This window comes from Dipodomys spectabilis, unplaced genomic scaffold, assembly GCF_019054845.1.
Source record: "Dipodomys spectabilis isolate Male_0828 unplaced genomic scaffold, ASM1905484v1 ptg000023l, whole genome shotgun sequence".
Classification (NCBI taxonomy): domain Eukaryota; kingdom Metazoa; phylum Chordata; class Mammalia; order Rodentia; family Heteromyidae; genus Dipodomys; species Dipodomys spectabilis.
Genome location: NW_024870700.1, coordinates 4,607,139 through 4,626,886, shown reverse-complemented (window position 1 = coordinate 4,626,886; position 19,748 = coordinate 4,607,139). Strand labels below are relative to the sequence as shown.

Sequence of the window (19,748 nt, the reverse complement as noted above, 5' to 3'; positions counted from 1 at the left end):
AGGACTTGGGTACACAGAGATCAAATCCCTTGCCTACATGACCTGTATTATTTGATACTTGGCCTTAACTCGGTCATCTGTCTTTTGCTAGTCTTCTATTTTTTGAGTCATCTAACCTTCCACCACCCATAGCTTTCCTTATGATCTCCCCTTCTATTTGCAAAGTCTTTTTTTTTTGTTTCCATTTCTACTCTCCATATCCTTTCACTCTCCAAATCACCCTCTTAGTAGAGATTTCATTGACTCTTCAGCACTGACTGATGACCACTGCAATTTTACACTAATTTGTGATTGTTTGGATTAACGTCAGTTCCTCCTACCTGACAAGAAGCTCACTGTACCTTTATTTAGGATCAAGACAAACTATGGTAACACAGGTGTTCAATAAGTATGTGTTGAATCAGTCACCAAATACAGAGGGAGTGTGAATTCCAGGGAAGCCTAGCTACAAAACCAAAGCAAACCAACAAAAATAAATGAATGAACATAAAAAATAGGACTGAGACAATTGGAGTTTACTAACCTCACTGTATCCTTAGAAAGTACAGTTGAAATATACTGATGTGGTTGAATTCTGGATACAAGAGTTTAAAGAGAAACTGAGCAAGGTTGAGTAAATATCATTTAAAAATGAAAATAAAAGATGGGTGCCCATGGCTCAAGCCTGTAATCTTAGCTACTCAGGAAGCTGAATTCTGAGGATCGAAGTTCAAAGCCAGCCTGGGCAGGAAAGTCTGTGAGACTCTTATCTCCAATAAACCAGAAAACTGGAAGTGGCTCTGTGGCTCAAGTGGTAGAGCACTAGTCTTGAGCTGAAGAGCTGAGGGACAGTGCCCAGGCCCAGAGTTCAAACCCCACAAAAAATAAAATAAAATAAAATAGAGAGGCTGGAAAACAAAGCAGCCAGAAGAGGGTGGCAGTGTCAAGGGTAAGTTGTCTATATTTGTTTTTTTTGTTCTTTTTTTTGCTTTTTTTGGTTTTGTTTTTTATTATCCTTTACCATTTTAGTATTTTTTTCTTATCCCAAATAGGGAAGAAGTGGAAATATTAGAGATTTGATGTAGTTAGACAAGAGAAAACTAAAGCTGAAGGAATTTCAAAATGCCAACAAAGGGATGAGGTAAGCAAACATATCACAAAGGAGGGGCTAACAGAAACATAACCATATAACTAGGTGAAAGCACTATCTGAACCCATAAAGATGCTGATGGATTAATAACTCAACGACCCCTATTTCAAGAAGGCAATTGGAAGAGAGCTGGGCTAGAATTAGAAGGTAAGGAGGCTATGTTAAACCACACTACGATATAGTCAATGAAATCAAACAATGGTTCTTTCAACAAATAAATTATACTAGTTAAAAATGGAGGAATTTATAAAAGGAACTGGAAAAACTTACCAGTAAACACAATGGGAGAATTTGGATCCTGGTTCAAGAAAGTAAAGGAAGGGGTAGGGAGGAGAAGGGAAGGGAGGGAAATAGAAAATAGAACACGTAACTTCACTGGTATCAAGAAACCATGTTACGTTAGATATAATTACAATATTATGGCTATGCTTTTTCTTTCTTTTTTTCTTTTTTTTTGTCAGTCATGGGGCTTGAACTCTGGGCCTGGGTGCTATCCCCAGCTCTTTAGCTCAAGGCAAGTGCTCTACCACTTGAGCCACAGCACCACTTCTGGTTTTCTGTTGATTAATTGGAGATGAGCGTCTCACAGACTTTCCTGCCCAGGCGAGCTTTGAACTGCAATCCTCAGATCTCAGCCTCCTGAGTAGCTAGGATTACAGGCATGAGCCAATGGCACCCAGCCTTAAGGCTGTGCTTTTTCCAGGCATGATGGAGTATGGCCTATGCCTTTAATTCCAGCACTGAAGTAGGAGGATCTTATGTTTGAGGTTGGCCTGGGCTACATATTGAAAGCTCATTTCAGAAAACTAAAAAATAATTTTTAACAGATTTTCCTGAAATATTTATAATCATCAGATACATGATATTAGCTTCAAAATATTACAGGAGGTGAGAATAATGATATAAAGACAATAAGACTGGTCATGAGTTAATTACTGGAGCTGAATATTGAGTTGAATCTGCTTTATTATATATAATTCCTTTTTAATGTTGAAATCTTTGCAAACATAGTATTTTCATCCTTATACTTATATGTTAAGTAAACTCAGTTAAAGTTTCTTGACCTGAGTCCATGGATTTCAGAAAACTACGGGGATCTGATCTACACAAATTTAAGTGATCCATCAAAAAATAATAAAGCAGGGTTGAGTAGATACTATTTAAAACGTGAAATATGGGCTGCTAGCTATTTAGCAAGCCATACAGAGGAGGATCACAGCCGGATATCAACGCAGGAAACAAACAAAATGGAGTGGCTCAATTGGTAGAGTTGCCTGTCTTAGCAAACAGGAGGCTTTGAGTTCAAGCCCTAATCCAACCAAAGAGAAAAAAAAAAATGTGATACAACTTTCCAGGTGGTATTAAAGATTTTCAAAGATAAAAATGCATGCATGCATGCGTGTGTGTGTGTGTGTGTGTGTGTGTGTACGAACAATACTGGATGTCCAAAGCAGTAAGAAAATGAATCTATGTACTCTTCTGTTTCTAAGACGCATTGATTGCAGATTCAACACCAAAGAAAGTGTCGTGCAGGCATGGCAAAATCCTGGACATGCGATATTTGTTCCTGAGGAAGGAAAAGAATAGGTGCACTCAAGTGGTGCTACATTGCAAGTCTAGCAGTAGTCATTCAAATCTCCATGCACCAACATTTGCCATCTTTTGCATTTCTTTCCTTCTATTTTCTTCCCCAGTCAAATCCCAAGCGCCTTAGAGATACCATGAGATTACCCCTCCCACTCAATTCTGGGTTTAAGGAATAAATTGAAATCATGACATCTTGTTGGTATGACCCTCAGAACTACAAAAATAGTTTCGGATTCGATGCATGGCAACGAGTGGAATGTTGAACTTTAGGGACCTATTTTTGCTTTTCTACATCTTGTCCTCAGAAGCTCCCGAGGCGCTAGGCGCTGCCGTTGGGGCTGGTTTTAAGGTATATTATTAAAACAGCAATGGTCACGCCTGGCAGAGGCCGCTCAAGCCTGTGATTCTAAACCACCCCAGAGGTTGAGGGCTAGAGGACTGTGATTCCAAGCCAATCGGGACAGGAAAGATGTGGTGAGACACTTATCTCCAATTAACCCGCAAAAAAGCCAAGAAGTGAAGCTGTGATTCACGTGGGGGCGCACCCAGTAGAACAAAAAAGCTAAAGGCCAGCATTTAAACCTTGAGTTCAAGCTCCAGTACTGGCACAAACACAAGTAAAATGTATTAACCAGGAATCTCCGAGTCACTCCACTTCCAAAACCTAACCACACCTCCAGATTTAACACCAACGGCGACAGTTTACACGCGCAGGCCAGGCAGGTTTGGACAGCTCCAAGTAGGCGCCTTCAATCCCGGGCTTCCGGGTACCTGTGGGAGGTGGGGCCGAAAGAAAATGTGAACCAATTATAATGCAGGTATGGAAGACGTTTGCTCTAGAGACCAATCAGAGGGCCGTGGGGCGGGGCCGAGGGCGCGGGTTCGCTCGCGGGGTTTAAACCCGAGTCGTTAACGGCAGTGTCTTCTGCGCCTGCGCGGCCGGAGGACGCTAACGGAAGCCCACGGCGCTCGGCGAGCCGGGTGGGCTCTAGGACTCGGCGCGGCGAGCGGAGTGCGGGGACGCGGGTGAGCGGGGCGGACGCGGGGAGCGGCGGGGTTGGGGGTTGCGCAGGTCCGGGTTGGGTGGTACAGGACGAGTGTGCTGGGGGCGGTGAGGGAAGGGCCTGTCCTGGTCCCCCGGGGCTTCACGCACCCGCAGCCGCGGAGCCCGGGGTGGGTTTGCTGAACGCCGTGCGGTGCTCGCTGCGGGGCGCGGGGTGTCCGCAGGCGCTCGAGGTCCCACGTCGTGCGGGCTGCCGGGGGGAGGCCGGGGACCGTCCCTAGAGAGGGATGCGGGCGGAGGGGGGGAGGGGGAAGGCCGGGGACCGTCCCTAGGGAGGGATGCGGGCGGAGGGGGGGGAGGGGGAAGGCCGGGGACCGTCCCTAGGGAGGGATGGAGGCGGGGGGGGGGGGGGGAGGCCGGGGACCGTCCCTAGAGAGGGATGCGGGCGGGGGGGGGGCGGGGAGGCCGGGGACCGTCCCTAGGGAGGGATGCGGGCGGGGGGGCGGGGAGGCCGGGGACCGTCCCTAGGGAGGGATGCGGGCGGGGGGGGGGAGGGGGAAGGCCGGGGACCGTCCCTAGGGAGGGATCGGGCGGAGGGGGGGAGGGGGAAGGCCGGGGACCGTCCCTAGGGAGGGATGGAGGCGGGGGGGGGGGGGGGGGGAGGCCGGGGACCGTCCCTAGGGAGGGATGCGGGCGGGGGGGGGGGGGTGGCCGGGGACCGTCCCTAGGGAGGGATGGAGCCCCCCGGTGGGCTTGTTGTTGTTCAAAACAAACAAACAAACAAGCCTTCTCACTTCCTAACAGACTGTGTCTCTGCGGAGTGAGCTAAGGTTGTAGGGCCGAGTGCAGCCCTACCCTAAACGGAACCTTAAGTCCTTTATTTAAAAACAACAACAAAACCCGCACACTGGCTGGGAAGGTGGCTCAGTGGTAGAGTGTGTGTCTAGACTGCTTGAAGCCCTGGGTTCGATTCCTCAGTACCACATACACAGAAAAAGGCAGGAAGTGGTGCTTGTGGCTCAAGTGGTAGAAGTGTTGGGCTTGAGCAAAAAGCAGCTCGGGGACAGTGCCCAAGGCCCTGAGTTCAAGCCCCAGGTCTGGCAAACAACAACAAAAATCACACAAGCCAATTAATAATGCATATGTCATTCTAGCTGAGACGGAGAGGATCCTACTTCCAAGGCAGCCTGGGTAGTTCACGAGACCTTTCTCAGTAGAAAATACAGGGAGTTAGTGGCATGTGCCTGTGAGTCGAGCTATAGTGGAAAGCAAAAAATAGGAGGGCCCTGGCCCAGGCTTGATTCTAGTTAAGAAGCAAGATCCTATCTTAAATGTGGCCAATACTGCCAAGCATTGGTGGTCCATACCTGTAATCCTAGCTACTCAGGAAGGCCAAGACCTAGTGGATTGAGGTTAAAAACCAGCCTGAACAGGAAAGTCTTAAAGGCACCATCTCCCAATTAACATGTAAAAAGCAGGGCTGGAGGCATGGTTCAAGTGGTTGAGTACTAGCCAAATACATTGTGCCTCATTCCATCAGTAATATACAAAGAATATGTTTCTACATCAAATGTAGAAGTATTTTTTTTTTTGGTCCAGTCGTGTTGCCTGAACTCTGGGCCTGGGCGCTGTCCCTCAGCTCTTCAGCTCAAGGCTAGCACTCTACCACTTGAGCCACAGCGCCACTTCCGGCTTTTTTCTTATGTGATGCTGAGGAATCGAGCCCAGGGCCTCAGGCATGCAAGGTAGGCGCTCTACCACTGAGCCACCTTCCCAGCCCCTAGAAGTATTTTTTTTTAACCTGTCAGGATAGAGGATTAGAATCAGAGCCTCCCACTTAGGGAAGTACTCTGCAGCAAGAGTGCTCAACTACTTGAGCTTGCAGTCCTTTCAATTTTAGGTTTTGGGTTTTTTTTTCTTTTTTTGGGGGGGGGGGAGTCCGGTCGTGGGGCCTGAACTCTGGGCCTGGGCACTATCCCTCAGCTCTTCAGCTCAAGGCTAGCGCTCTTACCACTTGAGTCACAGCGCCACTTCTGGCTTTTTTCTTTTTGCTTATGTGGTGCTGAGGAATCGAACCCAGGACCTCAGGCATGCAAGGCAAGCGCTCTACCACTGAGCCAACTTCCCAGCCCCTTGGGTTTTTTTTCTTTAGGTAAGATCTTGAGCTTTTGCCCCAAAATTTGATCCTCCTTATGTCCACCTCCTTAGTAGCTAGACTAGTATTTTTAATGAATGTATGGTATTTGGGTTTGAATACAGTGCCTCAAGCTTGCTAGTCTGGCACTACCACTGAGCCACTTGGTTTGTTTGTTTGGTTTGGTTTTTTTCCCCTGATTATTTTTAAGATAGTGTCTCGTTTCCTTCCTGGGCAGCCTAGACCGAGCCTACATTGGGCTTCCCATAGTTGCTGGGATCACAGGGATGCACAACCTGGTCCAGCTTCCCTCTGCTGAAATGGGAGTTTCACAGACTTTTCTGCCCAGGCAGGCCTGGAACCATGACCCTCCTACTCTCAGCCTTCCACATAATTTAGGATAACAAGTGCGTACCATTGTGTTGAGCTATAGTTTTGAGAAAGGGGTTGCACTTTTCTGTCCAGGCTGACCTCAAACCATGATTCTCCTATGCTCAGCCTCACAAGTAGCTAGAATTACATGTGTGAGCCACCACTCAGCTTAATGCTTGATTCTTTAAGCTGCCCACTTCTATGTGGTAGAGGAATCTAACTGCAGTAACCTCTCTGTAATTCTGCTGTATCTACACTGAAAAATACCTTCCATTCCACTCTTGAAATCCTTCCACTTGTACATAACTAAACCTAGGACACTGCATCACTTAAGTTTTTTGGGGGGACACTGCATCACTTAAATACTCCCTCTGTAACAAGTAATTTCGTAAAGATACATTTGGGGCTTTTCATTTGCTCCATCTATGCTGAGTGCCCTGATTATTTTTCTGGTAACTGTCAATAATAAGATTGGAAAGCCAGTTTAATCACTAACCCAGTGACCCACGCCTGTAATCCTAGATACTCAGGAGGTTGAGACCTGGAGGGTAGTGGTCCAAACACCTCCCGTTCATTAAGTGGTAGAGCACCAGCCGAGCAAGCAAGCCAAGTTAAAGAGTGCAAGGCCCAGAGTTCAACCCTGGTATACAGGAAGGAAGAAAGGGAAGGAAGAAGGGAGAGGTAGTTTAAATGCTTACTTTTTCAGGACTTGATAGCATTTGAAATAATTTTACTTGAAGATCTCCCTAGGATCCTCTCTTTTGCCTCTTCGATGAAATCTGTTAACATAGCTTTTAGTGCTTTTGTTCTATGTGTCATTGTTTTAGAATTGACTTTTGGGAGGAGGGGGGTTTAAATCAAGAGCCTTACACTTAGTAGTTAGGCATTCTACCACTCTAGCTATGCTTCCATGCTTCCAGCCCACAGATTTCTTTTTTTTTTTTTTTGATTTTGAAAATACAGAGGGGTTACAATTACATGGGCAAGATAATGAGTACATTTCTTATCAAGCATTGTGTAGCCTCCTCCTTTGTTTCCCCTTCCCATCCCTTCCCATCCTCCCCCCGCCCCCCCCCCCCCACCTAAACCTCCCCCTGCAAGGTTCTTTTTTCTTTTCTATTTTTTTGGGTCAGCCCCATGAGAAAAGATTTCTTAAACTCTATTTTTCTTTTCTAGGTTTACTTCTTACTCAAAACCAAAACAAAACAAAATTAATGCCAATCAAGGCACATTGAAATAAGAAATTGAGAAAGTAACTTTGGTCAGGTGCAGTGACTCATGCCTGTAATCCATTAGTCCAGCTGAGCAACCTGGTTTTGAGGCCAGCCCAAACCAAAAGCTAGTAAGATGATCTATCAACAAATGAGCCAAGCATGGGGTTTCATACCTATAATCTCAGCGATGTGAGAGGCCTAACTGAAAGGTAAACTAAAGCAAAAAGGGGTGGAGATGTGGCTCAGGTGTAGAGCTCTTGCCTAGGAAGAAAGCAAGGCCCCAAGTTTAAACTGGCTGGGCCAAAAAAAGTGGTTTGTTTTTACATGTTTAAGGATATTCTGCCATATTCAGTGATGACACGACACTAAAAACAAGATTTTAAAAATTCAGGGACAAATCTTAAATTGTTTAAGATCACTATTCCCCATCTCTAAAATGGGGATACTTTCTAGTTTCCTCTCTGCTGGGATGTAAAAGCCATTGTACTGCACCTCCTCTTCAGCGATGGGCACATAACTCTTAATTTTCCTAAAACTGGAACTCTTAGTGAAGCCTTACTTGTGCAGTCCATCTGCTGAGCTTCTGTTGGGCTTAGCATCAGTTTACTAGGTTGGGTGTTGTTTGTGTTGTCCTATATGCTTTTTAACTAGCACCATGAGCTGAGAATCCATTGTACATCTGGAGTCTTGAACATAGGTGGGAATAAATGTAATTATTTCTTGGTTGGTAAACAAGAGCCTTATCATCATAAAGTTGGGTAACACTAGTATAATGGCAATTTTTATCATTTTTGTTTTGATTCAGGAATGTATTAAGAACTTTAAACACTTCTGAATATTGACATTTATAAATAAATTTTAAGGGGTGACTTTGCTTTGAGACAAACAAAATCCATTCTTTCTTCCACTTAACTGGGTCTCACTTGTGCAGAATTCCAGCTTGTATATACCTTTTTTTGTTGTGCCAGTCCTAGGGCTTGCACTCAGGGCCTGGGCATTATCCCTAAGCTTTACTCAAGGTTAGCAATCTTATCTCTTGGGCCATAGCTCCACTAACAGTTTTTTAGTGGTTAACTTGTAGTCTAGTGGACTAGTGCATGGGGCTGTCTTTAAACCATGATACTCAGATCTCAGCCTCCTGAGTACCTAGGGATTACAGGAATCCAGCTGGACTTTTTTTTAAGACAGACAGTCCAGGAGTTGGCAAACACTGGCTCGTGAGCCAACCTATAACAATTGTATTTCGGAAACATTTACATACACACCTCTGCACTTAAGACTTACACACCCTGTACCTACACCTATCAATTAGGTACATGCACACCTAGCACTAAACAGTTTATCTGATTGTTAACTGACAGAATTTGATATTTTAAAATTCTCTTAGAAACAGACACTCCAAAGCTCTTCATGAGGACTCAAGATGAGTAGTGATTATTTCATTGCCAGGGAAAGGAATAACACCACAAACATGATACTTGCCACAGGTTTTAATGAATTTGAACATAAGGCACACATATAAATAATGAATTTGAACATAAGTGCCCACATATAAATAATTTGCGATGACTTTTTTCTTCCATCTCTTAATACTTTTGGACTGTGATAATACAATGTTTTAAGTCTTGTCATGTCAGAATTTCCTTTATCAGGCCTTACTTTTACTTTAAAAAGTGATCAGAATCCCTAAGACTTCTTGCAATGAAACTTTTTGTATGTACTTTCTATCTGCATACATGATTAACTTATGTTTTTAATTTCTGCATCAACACAGACTCTCTTTGTTGGTTTCTCCAAAATAGTACTCTCTTCCTCTAGTGTGTCATTACAGTCTCTTCTGACTTTTGTTTCATCCTTATGGAGTAAATGTGGGTACTCAATGCGTCCTCTACGTACAAAATGCTGGATCCGGGATTCCAATCCTTGGCATTTAGGACGATCCATGAGGGGCCTGTACGTGCGCATTTTTATTCCTTCTATGAAGGCACTGGTCTGCTTTATGATTGAGGGCTTAGTGTCTTTCCATTCTGTTGCGTCATCCATACCTGGTCCTGTCCCACAGGGCAAGGTAACAGAGTCCAGTCCTTGTAGCATACTATACAGCATGTGGGTCTTAACTGCGTGACTGGCCCAGAGTTGTTGTAGATGGGTAACATTGAATTCCTGAACCTCCTGATCATAGATCCACTGGATATTTTCAAACTTACAGTCGTACAAGACTAGAGGAAATTCCACAGCCATACTAGAAAGAGAAGAAGTATGAGAATACATAGCAGCAGTCTATTAGTTCTTTTAAAAACTGATGTTAACTGGGTAAAAAGGGGCTTTGGTGGGAGAAGTCACCACTGTCATTGCTAAGAAAATAACTGCTAAGAAGATAATTTTAACCTGGAACAACTTTATTACTATTTCACATACATACACCCTTTAAGGGCCAATTTTATCCATATTAGGTAACAAGTCATCAGGAGGTGTACTGCCACGACCCTATGATGTTGCACAATTTTAAATGGTAGCATTTATCCAAATGTTTATGGCATTTTTCACAGCTTTGTGGTAAATAAATGGTATCTACCTGACCTCAGCATGTTCTCAGAAGAAAAAAATTTGATTTTCTGCCTTTTCTGTTTCAGCAGCTTGGACTACTGAGTGAAACAAGATGAGGTTCAACAGGAATAGTTTCAATATTCATGTTTTAACTTTCTTTTTGTGTGTGTGTGTGTCTGGTCGTGGGGCCTGAACTCTGGGCCTGGGCGCTGTCCCTCAGCTCTTCAGTTCAAGGCTAGTGCTCTACCACATGAGCCACAGCGCCACTTCCGGTTTTTTTCTTTTTGCTTATGTGGTGCTGAGGAATCAAACCCAGGGCCTCTTGCATGCAAGGCAAGCGCTCTACCACTGAGCCACCTTCCCAGCCCTCATGTTTTAATTTTACCAGAACTTAATTACCTGGTAACATAAATTCAGAAAAAGGAAAAGATGGTGTAATAACGTGCTTTTACAAAAACTAAGAAACCTATACATGTTGTATCACTATCGGGCTTAGAACAGTGAGAAAATTAGAAGCCATCAGTCACATGTTAACATTTTGCAAATTAAAAGTTCCATGTGGCAGAATCAGTGACTTAAGTTATCTAGACAGACTATAGTTTTTTTGTTGTTGTTTTTTATGGTTTAATTTGGTTTGGTTTAGCTTACCTGTATTGAGGTTTCTGGGGATTTTTCTCTATGTTCAGCAATTCATCAATAACTTCTGGCTTCTCCATTCCTTGGCCAATCAGAAAGAGGACAGCCATCATACAGCGGACTTGATGATACAGGAATGCCTGACCAGTCACTTCAAACTGGCATAACTGGAAAGGTTCTTGCCACCTCTCTTCACTCAGGCTCTGGCCCACTATCCGTACCTGAGCAGACAGAATCGTCCTCTGGAAATTAATCACTCCATTGGCCACATCCATTTTACACAAGTTCCTGAAATCATGGGTGCCAACATACTTCTGAGCTGCACAATTCATGGCTATAATATCTAAATTAGCACGAGGGAAGAAATATCGGTATGTCCGTTCTAGACAGCTGAACCTAGCACTGAAGCTAGGTTCTACAGGGGCCCAGGCCAGTACACGGATGTCCCGAGGGAGTACCCGATTGAGAATGTGGGTGTATCGGATCTCTTTTGCAGGATCATTGGTTTCATTGTTTAAATGAACAGGTTCTGTATCCTTGCCCCTTGGAAACTGAGAACGTAGGTCAAGAGAAATAACCTGTGGAATCAGAGAAAAACACTGTTTCAGAGATGGATTATCTCAGCATTCAGTATGGCCGCCTAGATGTACTGGTATAAGATAGCTTGCTTTGAGAAAGTTTCCTGGTCCTTACCTGGCCGAAGGCACTAACTCCTTTGTCTGTGCGACCACACCGGTGATAGTTGGAGGTCTGTCTGTTTTCTACTAATCGCGTCTTGGTTAAGGCCTCAAATAGTTTCTCTTCAATGGTATTGTTTGTGTTTTCCTGACTAGCAAAGCCCTGGTACCCCCAGCCCAGATAGGCTATTCTTAGGGCTACATGTCTTCGGCCATGTGCACTGAAGTCAAATGTACGCTTACTCTTTCCAGATCCTAAAGAATTTTCTTTAATGTGTGAGTCTCCAATGTTGTTGGCCTGTTCTTTCTTAAGTCTTTGTACTTCCTGCTCCAGTTCTTGTACTCTTTTTAGAAGTTTCTCAACCTGGTTTCTGTCTGTGTCATTCTCAGCCATGATAGAACAACCCCGAGAATAATTAATCATAGAGCTCCACCCTACCTGAAAAGAGAACAGAAGAATACATTTCAGTATGCATTTCTTTAGTGTTGTATCCTTATATTCAAGTAGCTTCTAATATTTAACTTGATGCCCAGAGTATTTGCTTATTCTAGAAACAAGCACTAAAGTGTGGGATGATCATCCAGACATTATTCTTTTACATTATATGTAGCCATTTCACAGGAGAGAAGGAAAAATATTTACCTATTGTTGATAAGGGTTTTTTAAAAAATTTACTTGTAAAAATTAGATAAAATACCTAGATTTCATTTCTCTATATTAACCAAGATGATCCTTTTTTCCCCCTGTAACATTTCCTTCTGAATTTTCATATCCATCTAATTTTTCTAATAATAGTTATTTTTATGGGCTACTTAGAACTATTACTGAGTTTCTGTTCTTTTCCAGTGTTCCAGATAATTAAGTGGCTCACATTACATTATCCAATATTTCATTGTTTCAGAGGTGGCACAACAGAAGTTGCCTAATTGAAGAAATATTATCAATGATTATACTTTACATTGGAAGTAGAACCTGGCTGGAGACAAGCTGTACTTAAAGAAGTTTTGATGACAGAAAAAAGGTAACTATGTATTACTGAACTTGTAAAGCCAAATTCGTTTCTTAAATTATCTTTGCAGCTGTACAAAAGTTACCATTCAAAAAATTAGTTTACAAGTACAATGCATTTTGATCTGTCACCTCTTGCATCATTCTCCCTCATCCCCCCCAACCCTCCCCCTCCCCTTTAAAGCCAAATTTAATGTTTTGATAAGAGATTTCTGTACTTCTAACAGTTCCAAGAGTCAGTCTAATGATGTAATTTGGATATTGATATTAAAATTCCTGGTATATTTCAATAATCGAGGAGTAACCATACAACATCCTTAAGAGTGGAACAGTCCTAGATAACCTGTAACTGATGGTTACTTAGTTACAGAAGATCATATCCACAACTGTTGTAAAGCAAGGTCATCTGTGTCTAGGTAGGTCATTTAGTTATTGCCCTTTGAGTTTGTGTGTTTATGTTGAGTAGACTATTTAAATGTACTACTGGAAGAAAACAGAATAACTTTTTCTTGTGGAAGCATATTTCTATGGAAAGCACTCTAAAAATCTGGAATCCCTTTTTTTTTTTTTTTTTGTCGGTCGTGGGGCTTGAACTCTGGGCCTGGGCGCTGTCCCTCAGCTCTTAAGCTCAAGGCGAGCGCTCTACCACTTGAGCTACAGCGCCACTTCTGGTTTTCTGGTGGTTTATTGGAGATAGGAGTCTCAGGGTCTTTCCTGCCGGTCTTTCCTGCCCGGTCTGGCTTTGAACCGCGATCCTCAGATCTCAGCCTCCTTAGTAGCTAGGATTACAGGCGTGAGCCACCAGCGCCCGGCTCTGGAATCCCTTTCAAAATGTGACTTAACCTGAAAAGAAAAACTCCTGTCACCAAAAAAAAAAAAAAATTTCAAAATTAAACACATAGCTCATTGGTAGAGTGCCTGCCTAGCATGCACTATTCAAAGAAGAAAAAAAAAAGGTAACAGAATGAGAAGTAAAATGAGTGGCAAAGGGCTTTAATATGTATTTATGAATATATAATCTGTTTTAACAAAAGGGTAATAAGACAAAGTCCAGCAATCTCTGGGGTAAATGGACAAAGACCAACCATTTTCTAAAGGCTTACTGAAGTTATATAAAAGTATATGAGAACTTTGATGGAATTGGCAGCAAGGATGAGAGTTTGATGTAAAACCACTGTGTGGCCAGGAATCAGGACATCACCCCTGTAATTATAGCTACTTAGGAGGCTGAGATATGAGGAAGTAGTTCAAAGCCAGCCTAGGCAGGAAAAGTCCATGAGATCCATATCTCCAAAATTAACCAACAGAAAGCCAGAAGTGGGACACAGCTCAGAACCTGAGTTCAAACCAAAGAACCAGCACACCCATTTAAGAAAAAAAAAAAAAGGGAATGGAGAAGCAAGTGCTGTTAGTAGACTGTAGGTTCTATTCCTTAGAGGTAAGTACATTGGCAATAGTTGTCAAAACTGAGCACACATCTTTTGACCCATCCTCACAATGTGCTTGCACAAGTACGTTAAAATTTACAAGCTGTTTTGTTTTTAATAAGTGATTGTAAACATAAATGCTGTTAATAAGGGACTGACTTAAAATTTTTGATACAGGTATTGGAATTCAGTGCAACTTTAAAATGATCCTGAGGGGCTAGAAAGGTGGTGTACAGTAGTGGAGTACTTGCCTTACATGTATGAGGCCCCTAGGTTCAATTCCTCAGCGCCACATAAGCAGAAAAAGCCAGAAGTGGCGCTGTGGCTCAAGGGGTAGAGCACTAGCATTGAGCTGAAGAGCTCAGGGACAGCACCCAGGCTCAAGTTCAGGCCCACTACCAACAAAAAAAAAAAAAAAAAAATCCTGTGCCAATATATTTGGAAGCCAGCTGATACAGCTGTAGCTGTGAACTGAAAACATTTTAGAGTTCAGAGTTTTGTGCTGCTTTCCTTTATAGCAGGAATGGGTATGTTTGGCCCATGGCCATATAAAGACTGAGAAATCATTTGTACATGACTAGACAGACATGTATGCTTCTCCAACACTTCTAGTCATCTGTCCAGCTTTCTGCCTCTGCAGAATGATGTTATTAATGCTCAAATGGCCTTCCTGCTTTTAGTATAAAAATGTATATATGAACATGAAAAATTCTAGAGACATCCTAAGTGCAACGTAGTCATGAAGTCCTTGCTTTAAGTTACATGCATATGCTGGATTTTTAATTTTAAAAGAAAAATAGCAGGCAGCAGATATTCAGCTCTAGGCATGAAACTAACACTGGGTATTTGGCTGTTTGATTTGGGTACTAAAAGTTATTTCTATGGCAGGGTAACTAGAATGAATAGATTTAGCAACTAGGAATATATTAAAATTAATGATGCACAGAAAAATATGCATGTATACATCTGTGTGTGGGTATAAGCATAATACTGCCTTTTTTTGATGGTTCTTCAGGTTAAGTCATTCTGAAGCCCAAGTGCCTGAGTCAAAATTTCAGCTCTCTTAGTTACTGGCTGTGTAACTTCAGGCAAGTTATTTAGCTCCCTGATGCATTATTTTACTCAAGATCTCATCCTACAATTGTGACCACACAGAGTAACGCCAGGTACATATAGTACCTTCTAAGCACCTGTTGCATAATGTACACTAAGCATTATGCCCTACAGCACATGTTCTCAAGTTTTTATGTCATAACCTACCTTTCTAGAGCTACTAAATGTGGCAAAGCAATAGGAAGTGGGAATGGGCAAGAAGATAGTGAAGATGAAAGCAGGTAATAGATTGATTGCCTGGAGCTCATCAGTGCCCTACCAACAACTCCCACACTATCCTGTTAGTCTTTATCTGTTAAGATTACTGGGTTTGGGGGCTGGGAAGGTGGCTCAGTGGTAGAGCGCTTGCCTTGCATGCAAGAGGCCCTGGGTTCGATTCCTCAGCACCACATAAGCAAAAAGAAAAAAGCCAGAAGTGGCACTGTGGCTCAAGTCGTAGAGCACTAGCCTTGAGCTGAAGAGCTGAGGGACAGCGTCCAGGCCCTGAGTTCAGGCCCCACGACCGGACCCAAAAAATTACTGGGTTTATAGTACACTGGCCTTTCTTTTTCAGTATGACTCCTTAAAATTGAGATGAGAATGAGCAATTTGTAAAATGGAAATGTGTCAGAAAACTGATAAGTATTCTATCTTACAGGCAGACCTACAGTGTAAAGGAAGCAATGGAGCAACTCATAGGACCTGATGGACAAAAATGGACTGATATGGACCCAGAAGAACGAATGTTAGCAGCTGCTACAGCTTTTACCAATATCTGTGCAGGGCAGGGTGAGGGAGATATTGGGAGAGATGCCCAGTCTATCCAGTATGATCCTTACAGTAAAGCTTCAGTAACTTCAGGAAAGAGACCTGCTTTTCCTGTGCAATCACAGTACCAACACACAGAAAGTGAGGTCACTTCAGACACAGTTTCAGAGGCCTCTCAAAGGCTCCGAAAGCCAGTGATGAAGAGAAAGGTGCTACGTAGAAAACCAGGAGGGGAGGTCCAAGTGACAGATGAGTCGATTGTCAGTGAAACAGAAAGTGATTCTGTGCCAGCCAGCAGCATAGAAAGTGATCTGAATCTCTGGGACTTAAGACAAAGGTTGATGAATCTGCAATTTCAAGAAGACAGGGAATCTGAAGATAGTACTTCACAACAACTTAATCTACCAGATGAAGATGAAGGAATTACCCAGGAACAGTTGCTTTGCTATTTACAAAGAGCGGGAATGAGCCCACCAGTTTATGAACAAGACCTGATGGTTGCCAGCAGACCTAAGTCTTTTATTCTCCCAAAGCTAGACCAGTTAAGTCGAAACCGGAGCAAGATAGACCGGGTAGCCCGATATTTTGAGTACAAAAGGGACTGGGACACAATGCGGTTGCCTGGTGAAGATCAAAGGAAGGAGCTACGCTGGGGTGTCAGAGAACAGATGCTTTCCAGAACGGAACCTCAGTCCAAGCCTCAACACGTATATGTTCCAAACAACTACTTAGTGCCAACTGAGAAGAAAAGATCTGCACTTCGTTGGGGTGTGCGTTGTGATCTTGCAAATGGTGTTATACCTAAGAAGCTTCCCTTCCCTCTTTTTCCTTCTTAAGTCTTTTTTACCTGTCTCTCCGTCTACAGGATTGAGTAGGATAGCCTGGTTCTTAATATCTCTTAAATTGAAAACAACAAAAAACACAGAATTTTACATACTGGTCTTTCTTAGCTGTATTATCACATAGATATGAGACATCACTCAGTTTCTGAATTTCCATTCTTAAATACAGCAATTGCAAGAGAATCATGCCAGAGAAAGAAAAGCTTCCCTGGTCTTTGTATTCTGTCTAGTTCATAAGTACAATTTCTATTGATAACCTTTTTACCATGGGCCAATGAGAACTGCTTTTCAGTGTGTTTTTACAGTTGGTGAGCAATGAGCTCATCTATTAAAGAATTTTAGAAGTTAATGAACTTGAGTCTTATTTCTATTAAACAGGTTCTAAAGGAAGATGATTTCAAAACAAGGGCATGACTATTCACTGCACTCACACCATGTAAATGAGCCAAGGGGAAAGAACAAAACCCTGCTTTTTACAGTTCTAAAGGGCAGCCCCCATAACTAAAGCAAGTCTAGTTAATTATGTAAAATGCTTTTAAATAGATGCCCCAAAGCATTAGAAAGATTCTTACCCACATTTTGTTTGAGGATTATTTCAGTAACATATTTCCCTCTATTCTCAACCATAGTTATCACTTCTCACTTCTGGAATACCGTATCTTTTATAATTCACCACAGATTTTCTTTGGAATTATATCTTATCACTTAAAGGCTGTTCCTACACTGCATCAGAAATTTAAAACACAGGAAGGCACTGGTGGCTTACACCTTTAATCCTAGCTACTCAGGATGCTGAGATCTGGAGGATCATAACTTGATGCTACATCATACAGAAAAGAAACTACATCTCCAAAACAAGGAGCAAAAAGCCAGACTACAGGTATGACTCAAAATAGCAAGCAAGTAAGCTTAGTGAGTATGAGCCTAGCACCTTCAGTTTGTCAAAAAACAAAACCCTTCCAAATATATCTGGCATCACAATGTATAAAAAAAACAAGAAATTAATCTAGACTAGGTAGAGATGAAATCACGAATTCTCTCCTTATAATGGAACTTCCATTTTTGCTACTTCTAATGTAGTGAAGGATATCTAAAATCTGGAGTCTTAAGGATGACAGAATAAACAGTCTGCTTGTTTAGGAAGACACGAATGGACACATGAATGATTCATCCCAACACTTTTATATATAGTATTTGAGACTACATAATGCATTCAACTCAGTTTCACTAAGCATTTAGAAATGTATTCAGTGACACCTTCTGCACAGGGCATGTTTCCAACTAAAAACTGTCCATCAATGATGTCTGTTGAGACAACAGAATTACTTAGGGAACTAATAAGGGAAAAGGTAAACTTAAAGTGAAGCAAATTGGTTGCAATCCATACAGCATGATCTCAGTCATACGTAAAGTACTGGGACAAAACCCAATTCTGAGTACAAAGATAATTTTTTTTAATAGTTTAAGTGATTTTTTTTTACCTGAATCTCAAAAGTCCAAATTATCGAAGTCGAAAAATCCTGAAAAGTGAGTATCCTAACCTAACGTGCTAACAAAATTAAACCTGGGGCGAGTCCAGTCATGGGACAAACTGAAAGAACAGGAGCTCACAGCTCCTAACTCAGACCTCCTTGGCCCCCCCAGTACACCTACCCTTAGCAGGGTGAAGCAGGAGTTCCTAGTCATCTAACACGTGCCAGGACCGCCCCGCGAATTCTTGTGTGTGCTAAGCACACTATACAATAGCCATCACCAAGCGCTCAGAAGTTTTTTGAAGATAAAAACGGGTACCTTAAAAGGAAATCGGCAAAAATTGTATACTTCCTCATAAGTCAATGGACTGGGAGACGTACGCCGTGATCAATACTGAAATTATGGCATGTGAAACATCCCCCCCCCCGCCCCCCCCCCCCCCCCCCCCCCGCATCCCCAAAGAATCGAAAACTCCATGTACTTCTGCTACGTTTCCGGACAAACGAGTCTGACCAGTGCGGCCTGAACTCCACAGGCCCGGGGCGCCTCTAGGCTCCCACGACAGAGCCCACCGGGGCCCGGCGGGGAACTCTCTGCCTGGAGTCCCGGAGGAACCAGGCGCAACAGAAACAACACACAGGACCTACTTCCTGCAACAATCAACGTGTCGGAGGTGGGAAGGGGGACGGGGAGAGAACCGTTCAGCTGTTCATCCACCGTAACGCTCCGCGGCTGCACCCACCAAGACCGCAGACTTCTCACACTCACCTCCCCGAGCGGCCGCGCAGCCTGGCTCCGCACCGGAACCTGTTCCCTGAGCGTCCCCTGCGTGCGCGCAAGGCTTCACGGGAGATGCAGCGGGGCTTGTGGGAAATGTAGTTTCGAGGCCAGTGTCCTCTGGACCCTGTAACCCACTGCACCGGAGGATTCCTATCGCGCCCACCTTTTCTCCACCCCCGCGACAAGCACAGTCTGGAGCCTGTGACAGTACGACAACAAAAATTTAAAGAGAAATTCTAGTTTTGTGTTAACATAGCAGGAAAGAGGTAATTTTCCAATGTCTGCTATGAGACTAAAGTTCTTGGTCCGATTTGATAACTAGCTTAATTAGATGTTCTCATTGAGAGACAAACATACTAGTAAAATGTAAAGGCTAAACGTAAACATTACAGCCTCAAAGCAAACGGCTCAAGAGCCTGACTGCGATGGAACGGAACTTGGGGACTGTTATTTCAGCACCACGGAGAGATCATGACCACTGTTTTTGTTTTCTGAGGGTTTTTTTCCCCCCTCTCTCTCTCTCTCTCCCCCCTCCCCCAATTCCAGAAATACTGACCTCTCAAAATTCCAGTTTAAACAAAAAAAGACAAAAAAAATCAGGTTCCTTCCTCAAATTCGGCATAATTCTAAGGGCTCTTCCCGGATGACGTAAATAAATGCATGTAATCGAGTAAGGTTGTACCTACGAGTTTTCTTGGGGTGCTTCCACACGGGGCCACATCTCAGGAGGAAATCCAAATAAGCCAGTGTATGGCAAATACCCCCAGTATCTAGGCCAGGAACGGAAATTCAGCTCTACCTTCGTTCCGCAACGTTCGCATTCGAGTTCGTTCGTCAGATCAAACCCAATTTAGTGTGCGTGTGTGCTGCTGTCCCTCCACTTTCCCAGGCAATTTGCTAGACTTGCTTGCATCTTAAGGTGCAAGCCGAAGATGTCCGGCGCACAGAAGAGGCCGGGAAGCCTGAAGCAGGGAGTGGGGTGCGGCCTTGGCACCGGGAGAACTGTCTTGGATGGGGGGGGGGGGGATTGGCACAGAGGTCACCAGGTGGCAACGGTT

The 19,748-nt window shown here is 43.3% G+C and overlaps 2 protein-coding genes across 4 annotated transcripts; one reads left to right on the top strand and one right to left on the bottom strand.

The window, feature by feature from the left end:
- Positions 1-3,646: 3,646 nt before the first annotated feature.
- Positions 3,647-16,786, top strand: Hyls1 (HYLS1 centriolar and ciliogenesis associated). The gene is made up of 3 exons (XM_042674860.1): positions 3,647-3,742; positions 12,202-12,321; positions 15,486-16,786. The coding sequence occupies exons 2-3, from the start codon at positions 12,308-12,310 to the stop codon at positions 16,429-16,431; spliced, it is 960 nt and encodes a 319-aa protein (XP_042530794.1). The 5' UTR covers positions 3,647-3,742; positions 12,202-12,307; the 3' UTR covers positions 16,432-16,786.
- Positions 8,915-18,770, bottom strand: Pus3 (pseudouridine synthase 3). Of its 3 annotated transcripts, XM_042674855.1 has the most exons (5): positions 18,679-18,708; positions 18,091-18,228; positions 11,316-11,738; positions 10,635-11,200; positions 8,915-9,681 (listed from the first exon to the last, which is right to left on the bottom strand). In XM_042674855.1, exons 2-5 carry the CDS (start codon positions 18,121-18,123, stop codon positions 9,180-9,182), a joined length of 1,524 nt encoding a protein of 507 aa, XP_042530789.1. In that variant the 5' UTR covers positions 18,124-18,228; positions 18,679-18,708; the 3' UTR covers positions 8,915-9,179. The 3 variants fall into 3 exon arrangements, with proteins under 3 accessions (XP_042530789.1, XP_042530790.1, XP_042530791.1); XM_042674856.1 differs by lacking the exon at positions 18,091-18,228 and having other exon boundaries at positions 18,679-18,770; XM_042674857.1 differs by lacking the exons at positions 18,091-18,228; positions 18,679-18,708 and adding an exon at positions 17,919-17,940.
- Between the last annotated feature and the right edge of the window lie 978 nt (positions 18,771-19,748).

Bases quoted from the DNA above. Each gene is read 5' to 3' on its own strand.
- Pus3 (XM_042674855.1), bottom strand. From the start codon at position 18,123: ATGACTAGGAACTCCTGCTTCACCCTGCTAAGG. The intron at 11,739-18,090 runs GTAGGTGTACTG...TTCTCTTTTCAG, and splicing joins CCTGCTTCACCCTGCTAAGG to GTAGGGTGGAGCTCTATGAT. The intron at 11,201-11,315 runs GTAAGGACCAGG...CTGATTCCACAG, and splicing joins GAGTTAGTGCCTTCGGCCAG to GTTATTTCTCTTGACCTACG.